General features: G+C 36.8%; 1 protein-coding gene across 1 annotated transcript in view; it reads right to left on the reverse strand.

Annotated features, from left to right (window-relative positions):
• Nucleotides 1-1,250: 1,250 nt before the first annotated feature.
• Nucleotides 1,251-21,856, reverse strand: part of LOC146003088 (uncharacterized) — a 131,445-nt gene continuing 110,839 nt past the window's right edge. Inside the window, exon 5 of the mRNA XM_083141259.1 lies at nt 1,251-2,068. Coding sequence (XP_082997385.1) covers nt 1,708-2,068 — 361 coding nt within the window. The 3' untranslated portion in view covers nt 1,251-1,707. The remainder of the gene's footprint in view (nt 2,069-21,856) is intronic.

A 21,856-nucleotide genomic window follows, 5' to 3' on the forward strand; every position in this document is an offset into this window, starting at 1 on the left:
CAAAACTCTCTTCGTGAAATTGTTCAGCACAGCCGCACAAACTTGCATGTCAATCTCGCCGATAACTAGTTGAATTTCATCCTTCAACTCGTCGATGTTTCATGTTTTTTTGACATACACGAAAGATTTAACATAACCCCAAAGGAAAAAAATCGCAAGGGGTAAAATCACATGACCTTGGGGCTAATGCTGGTCACCACGAAGCGAGATAAGCCGATCCGGGAACTTCTCGTGAAGCAATGCGATTGTTTCGCCGGACGTGCGCCGTCTTGCTGAAACCATAACTGTTCAATGTCCATTGCATCGAAATCAAGCCACAAGAAATCTCTGATCATTGTAAGGTATCGATCTCCATTAACTGTCACTGCTTGTCCTGCCTCATCTTCAAAAATAATAAGCACCGATGACACCACCCGCCTAAACGCCACACCAAACCGTCACTCGCTGTGGATGCATTTCCCTTTCATGAACCGTGTACGGATTTTCTGATCCGCAGATACGGTAATTTTGCTTGTTGATAATACCGTTTGAGTGTAAGTTTGCTTCGTTGCTGAAGAAGATTTTCCTCGCAAAGCCGTTGTCCTCCTGTTGTCTTCTCAGAAACGAGCCAACAAAATCTCGCCTCTTCTGGTGATCGGGCACTTTCAGTTCTTCGGTTAACTGAAACAGTTCTTAGTGGTAATGGAGATCATGGACAAGAATTTGCAACAGTGAAGAATATCCTATGCCCAATTGTTGGGAACGCCGACGAACCGATTTCTTTGGACTAACAATCACATTGTCACGAACCAACGCAATGTTTTCAACAGACCGGCCGGAACGCGGACGCCCAGATATTTTCAAGTTCACTGTTGAACCTGTTTCATTGAACTTTTCATATTTCTGCGCACTGTTGATTCATTCGGTGCTTCATCACGCCCGAAATTCGCACGAAGTCGTCGGACAGTTGCAGCACAACTTTCTCCGTTTTGATAAAACGTTTTCACAATTAACACACGTTGCTCCGTTGCGAAGCGTTCCACTTTCACACACAGACTGAATTGTGATGGTGCACAGTTGACAACAATTTGGCGAGAAATTCTCAACCAATGTTTTATTTAAATCGCAAGGTTCACAGAATACAACTTACTACACACCATTGTGGCCAACCACGTAACAACAACATGCCGAGCGATTCCAAACCGGCGGGCGTTTTGAATCACCCTTTATAATATAATATAATATAATATATAATATATTGAAAAGTCGGTGTACAGTTTTCACAAATGTCATGGCGGTGCTCACTGCAAACTGGTGTACCGCAGTTTACACACCTCGTTTACGTTTTTCTATCTATCAATCACATTCACAGTTTCTTGCAAAATGGATAAGAGTCTCTTAGACATTATTGAAGACGAAACTTTGGAGATGGTTGAAAAAAAAAACACCCTTAACCCTAACATGGGTTTTTTTATTACCTCAAGAATGCAACTGTTATATAAACAGGTCTTACTGACGTGAACGATTGGAATCAACTGACACAATGACCCGAACATACGAGAGTACAAATACTGGCGGAGGAATACACAATGGTCCAATGTTCAAAAACGAATAGCTCTGAAATTACATGGAGATTATTTTCTTCTTGGGGTTACTGGTGACCCGTTTTAGGGTTCCAGGGTTAATCAGATGTGTCACAAATTTCCAATTATGTTCTCGAAATTTTGTTTAATTTCTTATGTGTTTTTTCTTGTGCATCTTAAAACCTTCCTTTGATCTGTATACTTGATTACAAATTTTACATTTGTGGCATACATGTCTTCCCAATTCCAAGCTATTGAAGAATCTTTTTGAACAACGAATGCATGTGTGCTTACTAAAGTTATGGTTTGTGAAGAAATGTTTTCTAAATTCTCTCAACCCAGATAAAATTTTCTTGCAGAATTTACATTTGTATGAATGAGATCCTACAATTTTCCAATTTTCTGGATATATTTCCCTTGTAGGTAGCTGCTGTTTGAACGTCTTTTGTGCTGTAGACTTTTTTTGTTCTTTCCTTCCTGCAGGTTGGCTCTGGTTTCCACCTGACCTGGAAAGGTTACAGAACTATATATTGTTTGTGAAATTTTAACATGCATTTCAATTATCTAATCATACCCGTTGATAAAATTCAATATTCACTTTTCTTCTTTGCACCAATGTAATAGAGCTATAATATTCATAACAGTTTATCTTACCGAAAATTTGATTCACTCTGAACCTTTAAAATGTAAGAGATTTTTTTTCAGTTTTTCAATTAAGAATATTAAATGTAAGAGAATTTCGGATGATATGCCCCGCCAGGAGAGATGTTCCCAGTTACTATGGTTTCCACGGTAGTCACTAGAGCGTTCTATAGTAAAGTTCATGACGTCGGTCTGAGCCAAATGAAGCTAAAATGGAAGTTACGTTCTGTTGAAGTAATTAATTTAAGTCTTGAAAGTTCATTTAAGGGATTATCTGCTTTGTTCTAATTTGTTATAAGACATACAATTATACTTATGCACGGGATTTGTGTGATTGGATCTGTATTGCTTTCCCATCAAAAGGAACACATTAATGGGTGTTGCCTTTTTACTTGTTGTGCAATGACGGTCATCTTTGTTAGCGATGGGTATATTGCTACTAGAGCATCTCTTCCGTACAAAAAGGAGAGATGCTACATCTTGGTTTTGGGAGAGTTGCCACTCCGAATGTGTCAAACATGTGTGTAGTTTAGTGTTCTTCTTTTCTTAAAACACATATAAAAATATTTGAGAGAATTACTTATTCGTAACGATATTATTAACATATGACTTTTAAATCTAACAGCTGCCTCGGTTGCCTAGTGCCTCGACTCACGATTTCATCACCTAAGGTTCTGGTTTCGAGTCCCGGTCTGTTCGTACTGTAAGGCTCCCTTCAACAATTTCATATGATTACCAATCATCTTTTTGGCGGTGAGTATTTAATAGTGGGAGGAAAGTGACGTAAAATAAGCAAAACATAAAAATTAACGCAAACTCTGATTTTTTTCTTTCTTTCAAACTTTTGAAGAACCTATTCAACGTCCAAGTGATGATGCCAGCGACGACAGAAACTCCAATGAAGAAGACAACAATTGCATCAAAAACTGTGAAAATTACAACTCAACAAAATGAAAGTAAAGTTTGTAGGGTAGACCAGGATATTACGGATCAATATAAGATTGTCGGGACTAAAGAAAGCATTTTGATGATGGCTGTGAGAAAGAAGTAGGAATTGTAAGAGTTCCACTACATTTAGTAACGTTTCACTATAGAATGTACTGGTGTAAGTGTTCCATCACTTCACATATCAAAATGTTAAATGTGTCATTGTGTTGTATTAGTATTTGATTTGGTTAACTCAACTAGTTCTTACTTAATTTGACATATTTCGAAAACAAGCAAATCAGGGCATTACGGATCACTAAATATGGTATAAAACGGATCTCCATTCTTTAGTGCATTTAACGTAACGTTTATTAACAGTATGTCTTCTAACTCGACGATTTCAACATGCTAGTGGTAACAATACAGATGCAACATTAGTTGTAGTAGCATCTGACAAGCAGGTTGACATCTTGGCTAGAAACGCCTCATCTAATCAACAGCCTACACCAAGTTGAAGTTGAAAAAGCGGCGATCATAAAGAAGAAAAACTTCGACTATTATTACTGCAATTACTACAGAAAGCCATGTCAACCAGAGTACAACATTGCACAGCACTTCCACAATATTACCCCAATGACAGAAAACAAAGCACAATAATGATATCTACTTTCAAAAATCAAGTACAATGCAGGATGTTTCAAAAGGCAGGACATAAGAATAGTGTAGTTTAGACAAGGTTACTAGCAATTCTTGCAGAGTTTGTTACATTTCATACGATGACTGAGACGGAGTGTCAGTTCTGCAGTAAATGGTATCTCGAGCGTTTTGAAAATGCTGCTGAGAGAAAACTATTTGTGTGTGACATAATATGTTAGGTTCCACAACTTTATGTAGCACTTGCTTCACTATGATATTCTATTGTCTTGTCATCTTATTATACTTATAATAATAATGCCAACAATTGATTATGCTTCTCCCGTATTTATGAATATCAATAGTGCCCTAAATCACAAGCTACAAAAACTTCAAAACAGTTGCATAAGATTTATACTGAATGTCAAAAGAAGAGAGCATATTTCCCCGTACTTACAGGAACTTAATTGGTTAAACGTGAAGAATAGGAGAACATTTTTGGCATTGTCGTTATTGTACAGGATCCTGTACAATAAGGAACCAAGATATTTATATGATAAAATTGCTCCGTACAGGAAGAGAGGAAAACAAATTAATCTTCGTCAAAAAACCCAATTCACGATTCCTGTACACAGAACAACATTCTATGGAAACTCTTTCATAGTCACCGCAATAAAAGAATGGAATGGCCTCCCCCCACCACTGACCTCAGGGGAGCTCCACCCTGGAACTCACAAATTAAATCTAAAGAAGCATCTACTGTCCAAACAATAGTGTCTGGATTTGTCTTTTCTGTAATGAATAGGAATGAGGTATTGGTTTTTTGTAGTATTAGCTGTAATAATTCTATTCTAATTGTGGTTTTAGATTTAAGTCTGTACCTTCGGTACATTAATTGTTTTACATTATAGGTATGAATGTTTCATTTTTATTTCTTATTTTTACTCTTTCTACTGCAACAATGATTTTCAAGACGTGTTAAAGTGTCAATTGTAATATGTTTTTTTTTAAGGGTTTGTTGTAAGAACGGCCCGCGAGGCCGAAACACGCCCTCTCAATAAAGACGATATTATTATTATTATTATTATTATTATTATTATTATTACTAATCCTTACTGCTCCGTTAGTGATCCGTTTTACCCATGATTTCGAGGCAAAACTGATCAACTGCAATGCTAACAATTTATAAATTGAGTAATTAACTTCTGGCTCATATGATACTGTGAGAATGTAGTAGATATTACAGATATTTTTAGTATGGTTTTGTATCACTAATATTATTCGAAAGGCAATAAAAACGGTTGTAAACAAAAAAATCCGTAATGCCCTGGTCTACGAGGGGGGGCTGGAAAGTTCATGAAATCACCCAGAAGAAATAAAAATTGAAACAAATTGTTGTAGCCATTAGAAAGAGCATATATTGTAAACCTCTTATCCTGCATATGATCCTTTTGTCATTGTTTTCTTTTTGTTTCACGTTCAGTAAGAAGAGATGGCGGAGGACCTAAGGAAATTTGAGAAGAATGAGCTTCGCAGTGTCATCAAGTTTTTCGTGTTGCAAGACAAATCCCCCATGGATATCCATAAAACTTTGCATGAGACTTTGGGGGAACATGCCCCAGGATATACAACAGTAGCCAAATGGGTGAGGCGTTTTAGGACTGGACATGGTGAGACCGAAGATGAACCCCGCTCTGGCAGGCCTGCAAGTGCAGTGACTAGGGAAAACATTGTCAAAGTGCACGACATGTTCATGGAGGATAAGCGCATATCCACCAAAACCATTGCTGCGTATCTGGGGATTTTGCGTGAGTGTGTGGGTGTCATAATATCAGAGTATCTGGACATGCGGAAGCTCAGTGCGAAATGGAACCCAAAATGTCTGAATGCTGACCAGAAGAGAACACGAGTGCAGATGTCACGGGAGATCGTGCGCAAATTTCAACACCCTTATGATTTTTTGCGCTGTCTGGTGACTGAAGATGAAACATGTATTCACCATTATGATCCACAGACTAAAAAGCAACCCATGGAGATGCGCCACAGTGGGTCTCCTCGACCGAAAAAGTTCCGAAGTCAAAGGTCAGCAAGGAAGGTTCTGGCATCGGTCTTTTGGGATAAGGACTGTGTCATCCTCATAAAATATCTTAAACAGGGTGAAAACATCAGTGCTGCTGTTTATTCACAATATTTGATTGAATTGAAGGCGGCTCTGAAGGAAAAACGTCGGGGAAAAGTGAGCCGTGGTGTGCAATTTCTTCAGGACAATGCGCCGTCGCACAAGGCCCATCAAACCATGCAATTGCTGGCGGATCTGGGCTTTACCTGTGTACCCCACCTACCCTATTCCCCTGATATCGCCCCATCCGACTATCACCTCTTTCCAAACCTCAAAAAACATCTCAAGGGCACACATTTTCCGTCCGAAGAGGCACTGGTTGAGGAGGTGGAGGGCTGTTTTGTATGGCAGGACAAAACCTTCTATTTGAAAGGGTTACAAATGTTGAAACATTGTTGTGAAACGTGTATTGAGCTTCGGGGGGAATACTTTGAAAAATGTATTAAAATGGTTGTTCCAGCTGTATTCCTTCTGAGTGATTTCACGAACTTTCCAGCCCCCCGTCGTACCATGGAAAAAAGCTCATATTTTGCATGATATGTTTGCACGAATCCTGCACTATATTCGGAAATCTGTGCAAACAAGTGTGGTGGGGATGAAAGGAGAGGTTAGAATATGAAAAGACTAAGTGAGTATTTTTGTCATTTATAATAAGTTTATTTTCTTATGAAATTCGTAGTTGAAGCATCTCACCCGGAAAGTGGGGCATCTCACCCGGTCTGAAAATGTTTATCCAGAATTGTTTCTTTTGGGAGTAACTATAAGTTTTTAAAGCAGAGGAAGGATGTGCAGGTACGTTTATCTCCGAGATGATAAAAAAGTGATTTTATGAAAAATTTAAGGTTTTTCCTTGGTGAATAATCAGAAACTGTTAAGAGGGCGTTTGAGATGCGTGCATGGGCTACGGGCCTCAATCCTTTCACAGAACTAATTCTTAGTTCTTCCCCGTATTACCCCGGTCACGGCACATTGCTAGGAGGCACGGCTGTAGCGTTTTGTGTACCCAGAATATTTCGGTCTCACCTGATTTATTGCGGTACCCGAGATCACATCCCGGGAAAGGACATCGACTTTATTTCTTTCAGAGAATACAAGAAACACTTGATATTTACAAGTATGTGTATGCTACATTTTTCAGATATCATAACTGTGTAGGATAATTTTTTTCTCTCGAAAGATATTACATCAGTATAAAAATCATGATCCAAAGAAAAAAAGACATGTTAATAGAATGTAGAAAAATAAGATAACATTTATAATAGAACAAATAACAATAGAAGAATGATGCACAGAGCATATCATCATGCTTACACGCTATTAGATAACATGGTTGACAAACCTATTCTCTACTAACTAACTGTGTTTTGATAGAGCAAGAAAAAATGCAAGGCCCACGGATTCGTGCCAGTAAAATTATTACACAAATGCAGTTTTTTTTCCTTCATGAAAATACTCATTCAGCATACGTTTAATGCAGTGACATATTGTAACTACATATTTTATTATGCAGAAAATTGTTTACACACATTATAGTCAAATTCAATTTCAGCTTCAGTGTTCATATACAGAATTCATATCATGTGGCAGTGCTTGCAGCAAGAAGTGAAGAATTTATTGTGTATAAATATATTTCTAGTTATTTACATCTCTAGGGATGTTATGTAGTCAATTGAAATTAATTCGTAACTGAAATTTCATAACTTCATTACACTCTCAGAAAATTATATGCATTTATTGCAGACTGAGTGAACCCCACAGTAGCTTAATGCAAATGGCATTACCTGTAATATTCTCATCTAAAATCGTCCTCCACCAAGGAATGAAACCTGTGTTCGACACCCTACCGACTAATATCATAATCACGGTACTCCTACTTTTTCATTAAGGAAATCAAGAGCTCCCGCAGAGAGGGCATTTGCCGCACTGATATATAAGCAAAATCTTTATATATTTCGAATGGTTAAACCGCAGAGTGAAAACATGGATGAGGGGTGCTAGGAAAGGGAGCAGAGTAAGTTGTCATTCTGCATTTTAAAAAGTAGACAAATACAAAGAACTCTTCATCAACAAAGTAATATATGTTTAGGAAAAAATAAGAAGAGCCCATTTTCCATTTTAGTAGACTCAAGTTTAAACTTGAGAACGACTATACGGTGTTTTAAATTGAATTTCAATTGTATGATTAAAGAAAAGGTATATATATATATATATATATATATTTGGACTGAAGAGCATAATGTGAAATAGTAATCTACTCATCAGTGTGAAAAAAGTGTAAGCTCGTAGTTCGGAATGTAGTGGATGCAGTTGGTGAGGATGTGAATGCAAATCATCCCAGTTTAGATTTATGTTTCGTTGAAATATGGCGCCTTAATTTATAGTGAAAACCAAAATTTTCCCCACACGTGGAGCATTTGAACTGCTTTTTGAGGTGGCTGTCTTTCACGTGTGAATTGAGAGTACTGGTGCTTGTATACCATTGGTGGCATGATTTACACTCGTATGCGGGATCCTTTCTCCTCCGGTCGCACTTATGCTCTGCCCAAGATTTTTTCGACCAAAATTTCTTCTTACATGTTTCGCACCAGAAACCCTTGATACCTTTGTGCAGCAGAAAGTGATTTGACAGCAATTGAGCTGTTCTAAATTTTTTGAAACAAAACTGACACACATATGATCCGTCTATATTGAAAACGTTAAGGTTCACTAAACCTCCATTTTGAATTAAATGTCTTGTAGCTTCCAGCATCCGTGTTGCTGATCTGGCGCCAAGGTTTGGATTATCATGGCAGTAGTATAATTGATGCTATAACCAGGACGAGAAATGATGAACCCCCCTCAGGCAGATTTGCCTACACTTAAAACTAGCTCAACATGCCTATATGAGCTTTTTGCTCAAGTGTGGTACCCTGTCTAATCCAAGATTTTTGTAAAAATGCCCTCGAGAATTTCCTGTGAAATGATGAGCCCCCTCAGATTGATTTGCCTACACTTACAAAAGCCACATGTGAGATTGTTGTCCATAATCCTGTCAAAAATATGCCCCTTTGATATTTTTTTTGGCTACACCTAAAACTAAGCCACCCTCACCCACAGCCACCCACATACACACCCACACCCACCCACATACACACCCACACACACACACACATATTTACTTCCGGTCCACTTGTGGCCTATTTCTGGTTTATTTATATTGCATCATGTTTTGCAACAAATTATTACCCAATATTATGCAATAAATTATTAGACATGTGTTGTTTTCTGATTGGTTGGTTATGACATAATGTGATGATGTGTTATATTCAGATTGGCTTATTGTTTCAGATGTTTTCAATGCGGTCTGTGCTTAGGCTATATAAAGAGATTTTGCATTGCATATCAGCCAGTATTGTGAGAGTTGTTGAAGAGTAAGGGTGTGTTGTTGCAGTGTTGCTCATGTTTTTAAACACAAAAATATTGCAGATTTGTATAAATTGAATTACAAATCTATTTGATTTAATATACAGAATTTTTGACAACCTGTCATAGGTTTATTAAGTATAGAGTTTTGATTTGAACCCCAAGAAATTTTATATAAATACCAAAGCCAAAAATATTAACACACACACACACACACACACACACACACACACACACAAATCACACTACTGAACCCAACTGATATTTTTTATTAAGTATAAAGTTTTGATTTGGACCCCAGGAAATCTTATATAATAAACAACAACAAAAATGCCAAATCAAAAATATTGTAATCAATGCAATAAGAATATAACCAGCCCCAATTGGGCCAGGCACCAAAAGAATTGTAATCCCGACAAATGCAGAACTCCCACAAAAATATGCCCTAAATGCCATAGAAAATATAGTCTGGAATATTTCACATATAAACATAAAGGTACTTGTTCTGCACAGTCATCAACATTGCCCCCACAACCATCTACATCTGGTCTGAAAAGGAAGCATGAAACACCTGTTAATGCTGGAACAGCAAAGCAGCCACGCTATGCACCACCTATCCATAGCAGTTTTAATGGCCAACTTAGGGATCACCGGTTTGTATCAGGGCCAAAATGTGACATTAAGAATTTTTTGAACAGTATAAATCCAGATGTGCAGGCAATTCTAAATGCACAAAATGGCTCTTATAAGCTGTCCCTCAAATTGTTTACACAATATAAGAAGCCAAATGGCACAAAATTTACACAGCCCCACATAACAGAAACTGTACCGGTATATTCAAATGCAAATTCAGACAAAATAATAAGCAGTTTGATAGATCAATTGAATATTAAACACTCTGAATTTGCTGCAAAAGAATCAGGATGGAGCCTATGCGGATCTCCACACAAGCTCTATGTTAATATTTCTGAATTCAGCCCATTACAAGGATCTACATATTTGCCATTACCTGCCAATATTGAAAACAACCAAGCCGTGGTTAATATAAAAAATAATGATGAGAAATGCTTTTTGTGGTGTATTTTAGCTGCTTTGTATCCACTTTCAAGGCATCCTGAGCGAATAAGTTATTATAAACAACATGAAAATGATTTTGATGAAGCAATGGAGAGTTTAGAATATCCAATGTCTGTTCAGAATATTGATAAATTTGAAAAAAAAAGGCCAGGAATATCAATGGTAAACAATTATCTATTAATGTTTTTATTTGTTCTACTGGCCGTGGCAATTGCTTGATAGCATCTCTCAGAATCAGTACATTTGATGATGATTCTGCTGTTCCGATTGATCTGCTCTTAATTGAAGGGGATGATACACACCATTATACTCTGATACAAAATCTTGAAGCTTCAGTCAGAACACAACTAGACAAATTTAATAGAACATTTAAGTTATGCCGAAGATGTTTAACTGTATTTGATGGTCAAAAAATGGTAAATGGGGTTCGTGAAAAAATGCAGAAATTGCTAAAAACAAGTTAATTGAGCATCTGAAATACTGTGGCAACCATAAACCTGTTCATATGGTGATGCCTAATCCAAGTGAAAATGCCAAATTCAAAAAATGTGAAGCCTTGTTGGAACACCCAGCATATATAGTCTGTGATTTTGAATCAAATCTCAAACCTCTTGCATTCTGTAGCCCAGATCCTGAGGAATCTTCAATTACACCATACCAGTTACATGAACCTTCTAGTTTTTATTATGTTGTTGTACATGATGGTGTTGTTAGTAAAGAATATTTATACATGGGACCAGATGCCATCAAAGAATTTGCACATAGAATAGAAAATGAGTGCCATGACATAACATCTAATATCTTATTAAAATCAAAACCCATGTTGCCTTTAACAGAGAAACAGATTAAAGATTTCAACAATGCAGAAAAATGCCCGGTATGTGATTCTGAATTTTCAGATACAAATATCAAGGTACATCACCATTCTCATACAGATGGTAAATTCTTAATAGCCCTGTGTAATAGCTGTAATATTAAGATCCAGAGACCAAAATTTGTCCCCATATTTTGCCATGGTGAATCCAATTATGATTTTTATCATTTGATCAGGTACGAGGGGTTTGACAAGCAGAATTTAAATATTTTAGCTGAAAATAATGAAAAATATATTGCCATTAGCAAAATAATTAAAGTTAATTGTGTTCCTATTCACTTAAAATTTCTTGATTCATACAGAATTCTGTCTGCTAGCCTGGCTACACTGGCCACTCAATTATCTGATGATCAATTCAAAATCACATGTGCTTTGTTTCCAAATCAGGACCTGAAATTAATTAAGCGGAAGGGTGTATATCCTTATGATTATGTTACAGATTTTTCTAAATTTGATGAGTGTTCTCTGCCACCACAACAAGAGTTTTACAGCAAAATCAGAGCATCTGGAATTACTGATGATGATTATCACCATGCCCAGTTGATGTGGAACAATTTAAAATGCCAGACATTTGGTGATTATCACAAGGCATATTTAAAACTTGATGTGACCCTCTTAGCTGATATACTTCAGGCATTTAGAAAATCTTCCATGCAAAATTATAAGCTGAATCCAATGTATTTTTACAGTGGTCCGGGCCTAGCATGGTCTGCAATGTTTTTAAACACTAAAATGCAATTGGATCTGATCCAGGATCAAGATATGTATCTGTTTATGGAACAATGTATAAGAGGAGGCATGGTTCAATGTTCTCAGAGATATGCCAGAGCAAATAACAAATATATTCCTGATTATGATCCAGCACTGCCATCAAATTATATACTGTATGTAGATGCCAATAGCCTCTATGGTTATGCTATGATGAAAAAACTGCCATATGCAGGGCTTGAGTGGGTTGAAGATTTCAATATTGAAGATCTTAAGGATTTTGATGACAGTAACTATGGCCTGTTCTTAGGGGTTGATCTGACAATTCCTGATGATTTACACAACACATTTTCTGATCTGCCCCCAATTCCTGAGGTTGAGTGCTCACCTGGCTCTAAACAAAATAAATTGATCATGACTCTAGAGCCAAAACAGGGTTATGTCTTATATTACAAAAACCTCCAGTTCCTAATAAATCATGGTGTCCAAGTGACCAAAATTGGAAAAGTTTTGAGGTTCAGGCACTCAAGATGGTTGAAACCATATATTGATACAAACACAGAGCTTCGAACATTTGCAATGAGCCAATTTGATAATACCTTGTTTAAATTGTTGGTCAATTCTGTCTATGGCAAAACAATAGAAAATGTCAGAAAATATACTGATGTTAAATTAATTACTGACCCCAGCCGGAGCAAAAAATTGATAGCAAAGCCCAACCTCAATTACAGAAGAATTTATGATGAAAATATGGCACTTTTCAACATGAAAAAACAAAGATTAAGTTTGATAAGCCTATTTATGTAGGGGCTGTGATATTGGAATTGGCCAAATTACACATGTTAAAATTGTTTTATAATGTGTTGAAGCCTTTTTATAAGGATCGTGTAAAACTGATGTACATGGGCACAGATAGTTTTGTTCTTGATATTCAAACAGAAGATGTTTATCAAGATATAGCACAGCCTGAATTGTTTAAATATTTTGATACCACTGAACATTCAAAAATTAAACAACACAACAAAAAGGTGCCTTTCAAGTTAAAAGATGAGACACTTGGTGATGTTATTGTGGCATTTGCTGGGTTAAGGGCCAAGATGTACAGTTTTGAAACATGTAGTGGCGCTGTTGCCAAAAAGGCCAAGGGCATTGGCAGAGTGTCTGTAGACAAAGAGCTTCAATTTGAAGATTACAAAAATTGCCTCAAATTATGTAGCACAATCAGAACATCAGAATGCAGAATTCAGAGTGTGGATCACTTGTTGACTACAAATGTTGTAAGAAAAGTGGCTCTGGACCCACATGATGATAAGAGATGCATTTTATCATGTGGTATACATACTCTACCATGGGGTCATTGCGTCTTGAAAAATGGCAATCAATGCCCAATTACAGAGCATGATTTGAAATAAATAAACATGCCTATGAACTTATTTGGGTTCAAAAAACAGGCTATTATGGACCTGCCAACACCACAACCCTCTTCTGATATGATATCTAAACTAAGTGCTTTGTTAATTATTCATCTGAACAGCATACTTACAGATGTTGATGATGAAACAGGTAAAACATTGTACATATTTAACAATAATTTAAATCATTACCAATTACCTGTAGGTGGTCAATTGCAATTTATTACAACCCCTGAGGGTAATGTCAAGATTTCAGTAGGGAGAAATATTTATAGAATTAAGCACTCAAACATGATTTCTGGCACTGTATATACTGTTTCTGCTGGTGACTGCTTATATATTGAGGTCCCTGGATCCTATGACAAGCTTATACCTTTTTTTATAGAATTAAGAATTAGATATTCAATAAAAAATAACCACTAAAACAAAATGCCTAATGATATATTTGGCCATACAAGGCATGAAGATCACAGTGATGAGATTCTGATGCTTGATGTCAGAGTCAAAAAATTAAGAAGTGATTTGCAATCTTTACAAACCACACTGAATGCCAGTCTTCAACTAGAAATTACAAATTTGCAATCACAATGCATGGACCCTCTTCTTAAAATTGATTCTGAACTCAAATTGCTGCTTCAAAAATATACTGACTTGGCCACATTGGATAATTTTCAAAGTTTAGAAGAAGCTGTAGCAGCTCTTCAAGCCAAATTTAAGACCCAGGCCACCAACTCTGAGCAATTGAAACAACAATTGGAAGAGCAGATAAATAATGTCCAGACACAGCTCCAAACAATTGTCAAAAGCATAAAATCACAAGAAGATTTTGATCTAGTGATTTCCACTCTAAAGGAACAGATTCAGTCACTGGAGATACCTAATCTGGACCCTCTGAACAATGCCATAGCCGAGGTTAAAGAAAAAATTGAGACACTTCAAAATTTTATGAACAACTTGCCATCTTCTGATGCTTTGAGTGCTATAACTCGGAGTGTTGCCAACATTAAGCTGCAACTTGAAACATATGAAGATTTTGGAAAAATTCAAAGTACCATAACCCATCTTGAGGGTACAATAGCAGCAGTGCAAAGTGATTTGACAAATGTACAATAATCTCTAGAATCCCGCCTGCCTGGTATTGTAGACACCCTTGTCAGTGTCCAGCAACAGATCACAAAGCTTGAAAACCTCAACACTGAATCTGAGCTATCTCATTTTCATCACTTGATTGATGATACCCAAACAAAACTTGAAATTTTACAACAATCAACACCTACTCAGGCAGATATAGCCCTGCTCCAAGATGCTATGCGTGGTGTGGTTGATGCTTCTGAATTAAATGATGTGAAATTGGCACTTGAATCTTTGCAGAATACTGTATCAAATCTGCCTACATCACAGGAACTTAAAAATATTAAGAGAGCTGTGAATCGCATATTGAAATCAGAAGATATCAAGAATATCCAGACAGAGATCAAACAACTTACTCAGACAGTGGCCACTCTACCAACTAATCAACATATTAATGAACTGCATGCCCTGTTTGATATTAGAAGACAGGTCCATGATCTTACTGCTCAAAATTTAAAATTGGCAGTTGTTGAAAATTTACAGCAAATTGTAGCTAATATCAAGCAACAGCTAGGGACCATGGAATCCAATCAAGCAAATGCTCTGTCTGTTTTGGCCACCCAGCTACAAGAAATTGTGCAACAATACAAGAAACTTGTTGTGGACATAAAGATCATGCCAGGTCATGATGATCAATGAGCACCTTGAATCTGTAACAAGCAGATTGCTTACAGCAGAAAAAGAAATAACTGGTATAATCGAGAATCCTAAACATACAGTAATTCTTGAATTGTACAGTATCCCCAACAAAGAATATGATTCACCACTTACACCAGGTGGCAAAATATATATGCTGTCCCCTGCACAATTTTATTACCAGTTTTTTGTTGGGGGCACACTTAGACCAATCAAGATCAAATATTGGCTACAACCACAGGCACACCACTACCCTACCTTATCAATAACAAATGCTGAGAACAAAGCAAAAATCACCAGTGTAGAGTTAGAGGATTTTACAGATCCCAATACATTAGAAACATCTTATGCTGAAGATGATGGCTCTCTGGAATTTCATATACAAATAGGAGACAAATTATATTTAGAAAATCCTGTAGTATCAGCTGCTGAACACCCCATAGTTGCAATATTCTTGTTTTCATATTATGTCTAGACAAATTATTGTTGATGAATTACACAGACAAGCCAGACATAATTATAAGAGACTGCCAGTAGTCACAAAAGGCATAGATGATTTATGGCAGAGCGACTTGACTGAGATGGCAAGTGGACAGCTGAAAAACTTAGACAAAATCAACAAGGGCTACAAGTATCTACTCACTGTAATAGACACATTTTCAAAATTTGCCTGGGCTGTGCCACTCAAATCAAAGACTGGAAAATGTGTTACAGAAGCCTTCAGGACAATCATCAATCAGAGTGGAAGATCACCGCGCTATTTGCAAACAGATAATGGCGAAGAATTTTATAATTCTGTGTTCCAACAATTTATTAAAAGCCAGTCAATAAAACATTACTCGAGTTACAGTGATCTCAAAGCCTCAATTGTAGAGAGATTCAACAAAACCCTAAAAAATCATATGTATAAACAATTTACACTTCAAGGTAATTATAAATGGATTAATATTCTTCCAGAACTTCTACATAAATATAACAACTCGGTCCATTCCACAATCAACATGAAACCCTCTGAAGTAACTTCATCTGATGAGCAAAAATTGATCAGGACTGTTTATTATCCTAGATACCAGCCAACAACAAGAAAAGCCAAATACAAGGTGGGTGATCAAGTAAGAATCAGCAAATATAAGCACTTATCCAAAAGAGGCTTTACAAGAAACTGGAGCACTGAATTATGTACAGTGGTTCAAATTAAACCTGGACCCTTAACACATATATAATAAAAGACCACCACCGAGGAGAAATTCTCAAAGGCCGGTTCTATGAAGAAGAACTCAACAAAACTAAACAGCCTGACACATATCTCATAGAAAAAATCATCCGCAGAAAAGGCAACAAGTTATTTGTCAAATGGCTAGGACTTCCAGAACACATCTGGATCGATGCAGACAAAGTGATAATATGAGCACCTGGGATGTTATAAAGAGGCTGCCAGAACCTGAACAGCAGATTAAGAGAAATGGCAAGTTGCTGCCTGATAATATTAGATGTCTTATTGTTGGGCCATCAGCTTGTGGTAAAACTACACTAATCATGGATAATTTTTTATTGGCACCCAACTTGTTAGATTGGAAAAACAGGCACTTGTATGTCTTCTCTAAGAGCTTGGAACAATTAAAATATCAGCAGCTGATGAAGCTATATGATGGATTGGATATTGCCACTTTTGAATCAGATGTTAAGCCACTCCATGAATGTCTCGATAATTCTGTTGTTGTGTTTGATGATATTATACTGGATAATCAAAACAAGGTTAGAAATTTCTTTACACAGGGCCGACACAAAAACATTGATTGCTTCTACCTGGCACAGACTTTTTCTAAAATACCGAAGCAGCTGATCCGAGACAACAGCAATTTTATATGTGTGTTTCATCAAGATCATACCAACCTCAAACACATACATGATGAATATGTAGGTGGGGACTTGAGCTACAATGATTTTTCCAAGTTTTGCAGTAGGTGCTGGAATCAAAACAGTTATGGGTTTGTCACAATTGATATGACAAGAAAACCCAATAGTGGCAAATACAGAAATAAAATCAACAATTTTCTAGACATTGGAACATATATAAATAACCATGAAAAGGCCAATTATTGATGATCTTAAATTAAGAGATTATCTTGTAAAAAGATTTAAGGGATGGAAATCAGAGAACCGAGGAATTTATGAACAACACAAACAAACAGAACAGCCTATTATCGATGCTATTAGTGAATTAGGTAAAAATATCAAAACTGTTACAGAGCAAAATCAAAATTTGATCACAGAGCTTGTACCTGTAGCTGCAAGGAACATATTAGATTATCCAATCACCCCACTTTCCAGTATTCATACACCTAGTCCTGTTGCTCCTCGAAGAATTGAAGCTAGTCTTGATCCTATTGAATTGGGTCTTCTTGCTCAAAAATATTTAAGCACACCTGAAGACAACAAAGATGAGATTTTTGGCTTATATGCCGACACAGAGCGTGATGGTAGCATCATACATAGAATTGGCAATTTCAGAGTAAGATTTATGGGAGATGATGTAATTGTATATTCAGAATCTCATCTTGGAGAAAAAGGTGGGTTTGTTAAATATTCCGGCACACCTGGATTGTGGGAACTGATGACTAGGAAAAGACCTGGCAGCTATACAGATCAAGATTATGAGCATTACAAAGAAATATTAATAAAATCAGATGCTCTATACCAGAACAATGATCCCACACAAAAAAGAGTCAAGTCTAGCAGTGGAGCAAAATACAACAATTTAATCAAGCCCATATGGTCACAGATCAAGACAGGCAGTGGAATCAAAAAATACAACACCCTGCCTAAAGAATTTGTGTGGGTTGATGATGTCAGGAAACTTGTAGATAGGTTATTGGTGATAGCTGGGGAGGAAAATTCTGGCAACCACAATTTTTACAATGAAAAGGTTGGATTTATGGACATGATAAGCACAAAATTGTCTAATTTTATAGTGAATGACACTAAGGGGATTGGATATCTTATAAAAATTATTAATACTCTACCACCTAAATTTTGGAATATCTCTGAGGGTCGGGGGTTGGTTAATGATATTATAAACAAGCTGCCATTTGAACTACACATTCCAGGCTATCAGTATTGTGGTCCAGGCAAAAAATTGGACCATAGATTAAACAGGTGATCCTGGTGTTAATCCCCTAGATGCTGCTTGTAGAGACCATGACATAGCATACAACACACATTCTGATTTTGACAACAGACATGTTGCAGACAAGAAATTAGAAGAGGCTGCATTTGGTAGATTTGTAAGCAAAGATGCTTCTTTAAGTGAAAAAATTGCAGCATTGGGGACCACCATAGCTATGAACACCAAACAAAAACTGGGGTGGGGGCTGTGAAAATGTATATAATAAACCTACAATGAAGGCTAAGGGTGTTATGTATCAAATACCTTATGCAGGTCTTAAATCTCTTAAAACTATTGATAGTCTTTTAACCAAAAAGCAGCGCAAGAAAAAAAGCTCTTGTATTGCCATGGGCCATGGTATGAAATTGTTGCTTAGTACCCCCCAATTAAAAAAATTACAGCAATCCAGGAAAAAATCACATGTGGGTGGATTTATATTTACTATCCCGGCCATCTTAGCAGCACTTGGGGCTGTTGGGAGCTTGGCTGGGGGATCAGCTGCCATAGCAAAAACAGTAATAGATATCAAGAAAAATAGGGCAGAATTAGGTGAATTGAAGCGTCATAACCTGGCCATGGAGAAACAAGGCAAAGGTGTTAAGAGAGCCATGAATAAGTTTAAAAAAAACAAGAGCCGCTTACAAACCAAGATATTGAAGCTTTAATCAAGCCACTGGGCATCAAAAATTTTGGAGGTGTGTACATGTCTGATTCTTTACCAGAACAACCACTCAACAAAGAGTGTGGCATTGTTAATTTGGATAAGTACAAAAATCAGGGCACTCACTGGATTTGTTATCTTAAATATTTAAAAGATGAGGCATTTGTGTTTGATTCATTCGGAGGTGTTCCACCTGAAAATTTAGTAAAATATCTAAAATCAGCTAATCTTTATTACAATAATGCCCGTGTTCAAAACTTCAAAGATGTTAATTGTGGACATTTGTGTTTATCTGTTCTTAGATATATGTCTCAAATAAATAAACCATCAATTGAAAATTTTCAAAAGGCCCTGTGGTATTTAAAACATCATGGGGGTATTCCATCTCAGCAGCCAAAATTCAATATTGAAACTCAAATTACATGATGATATAGTGTATCCCAAAACAATAGCTCTCAGAGCATTTTATGGCATGTACTTGATCCCTAATATTACACACCACAACAACAAAATTGCAGTAGGGGATCAAAAAAATGTCATCACTCCAGGGCAATATAATCTGTCCACTCTAAATGCTCAATTACCCAGAGGTATAGTATTAACTCAAAATTCTGTCACTCACTGAGTAGAGATTGTATCTGCTACAGAAACAGTGGATCTGGGTACTATAGGAGAGCTGTTAGGCTTTGAGAACAACACAAAACTTGAAGCGGCCATCAAACACACTGCTATTAATATACCTAAATTCTTAGCAATAGAGACTCTGAATATTCACTGTAATGTAGCCGAGGGTATGATCACCAAATCAAATGGCATTGGCACTCACAAACAAACTGGCATCATTGCAACATTCAAACCTAACTCTGAATTTATGGAGCCCATCATAAACACTCCATCCCCAACATTATATTTTCCTGTGTGCCATAATAGAATAGATTAATTGAATTGATGGTCACTAATGAAAAATAAGAATTGGTTGATTTTGCTGGAGCCACAACAACTGCAATCATAGAGATTAATATTTAAATAAAAATACATACAAAAAAAATGGAAAATATTGAGAGTTATGAGCTACAATCATTCCCCCCAAACAGGAGGACATTTGCAAATTTAAATCAACCCAACACAGAGATTGAGGTTGATCTTGATGTAGGGGATGGCTTTATACACCCCCACAGAGCAGATCTATACATCAAATTTGATGTTGTAAAGCTCGATGGTACAGATTATCCGGCAAATTCAAATATAAGATTGGTGGACAATTTTGTGCCGCATCTGTTCTCTGAAATTGAGATCAGAAAGCATGGTGTTGTTATAAACAGAGTGGATTATCCCGGCATTACCTCCACAGCTTTGGCCACACTAAAATTATCCAAGACCGAGGCTTCTTACTACAAAATATGTGGATTTGAGGCTGGTGATAAAATTATATCTAAGAGCCACACAGTGCTGTTCCCAATGCGCCTGTTGCCAGGATTCTTCTCAGATTACAAAGATATTATGTGGAAGGCTGGTTTAAGAATCACATTTAGAAGAGCTGCCAATGATAATAATGCTTTGATGAGGTACAGTGCAATAAACTCTACTGGGGAAGCTTTGCCTAATACCCTACCTGATGAGGGCAAGTGCCTTATTCAGACTATGGAGCTAAGAATCCCGGTTGTTGAATATGAAGCCAGTTATGCTCTTAAATACAAAGCTGATATCCTAAAAAATCCACAGGTACCTTTACAATTTTATACATATCAATGTGTACAGAAGCCTGCCACTGGTACCTATTATGAATTTGATGCTACAAACTCATTCTCCAGTATACAATATGACATGCCGGATTTTGTGGTGGTACTGTTTCAGACTGGAAGACACAACAATCAAGAAAAAAATTCAAGTAAATTTGATAGCTGCAACATCAAGAACATATATCTTAAAAATGGCAGAAATGAGGTGTTTCCTAGAGAAAATTATAATTTAGACATGTCCAAGGATGATTTTCTTAAATTATATGAAGCATTTACAGCATACAAAAGGGTCACTACTGGCAATACTGACATGTATTACACACCAGATGAATTCAAAGCACAGAGACCCATGTTTGTAATCAATACCTCAAAAAGGAAACAAGTTGTGGTTAATGACAGGACAAACATTAAAATTATCTGTGAATTCCACGATACACTCCCTGATGACACCATATGTAGTGTTATTCTTATAGGTGAAAAATCATATGTTTATGATGTAAGAAATGAGAGAGTCACAGAGCAATTCTAGAAGGCCTCTGCATATTGCACAAGTTGAGCCTGGTGCCCAATTGAACTTAAACCGGAAGTAAATATGTGTGTGGGTGTGTGGGTGTGGGTGTGTATGTGGGTGGGTGTGGGTGAGGGTGTGTATGTGGGTGGGTGTGGGTGGGGGTGGCTTAGTTTTAGGTGTAGCCAAAAAAAATATCAAGAGGGGCATATTTTTGACAGGATTATGGACAACAATCTCACATGTGGCTTTTGTAAGTGTAGGCAAATCAATCTGATGGGGCTCATCATTTCACAGGAAATTCTCGTGGGCATTTTTACAAAAATCTTGGATTAGACAGGGTACCACACTTGAGCAAAAAGCTCATATAGGCATGTTGAGCTAGTTTTAAGTGTAGGCAAATCTGCCTGAGGAGGGTTCATCATTTCTCGTCCTGGTTATAGCATCAATTATACTACTCATGTCCATTAGAAGTTGATGGTCTTCCGTTTCTGAAATATACTCACTTGATATATTACTCTAAAGCAGCCTGGAAATTATGGATCAAAGATAGAGAACACTAGGGTCAGAATATAATATCAAGATGAGGAATTTGCAAATAAATGAGAAAGGTTTGTTTCTTCTTTGCTTTTTTTAAAAACAAAAAAACAAAACTTGAA

This window comes from Lepisma saccharinum, chromosome 19, assembly GCF_977018435.1.
Source record: "Lepisma saccharinum chromosome 19, izLepSacc3.1, whole genome shotgun sequence".
NCBI lineage: Eukaryota > Metazoa > Arthropoda > Insecta > Zygentoma > Lepismatidae > Lepisma > Lepisma saccharinum.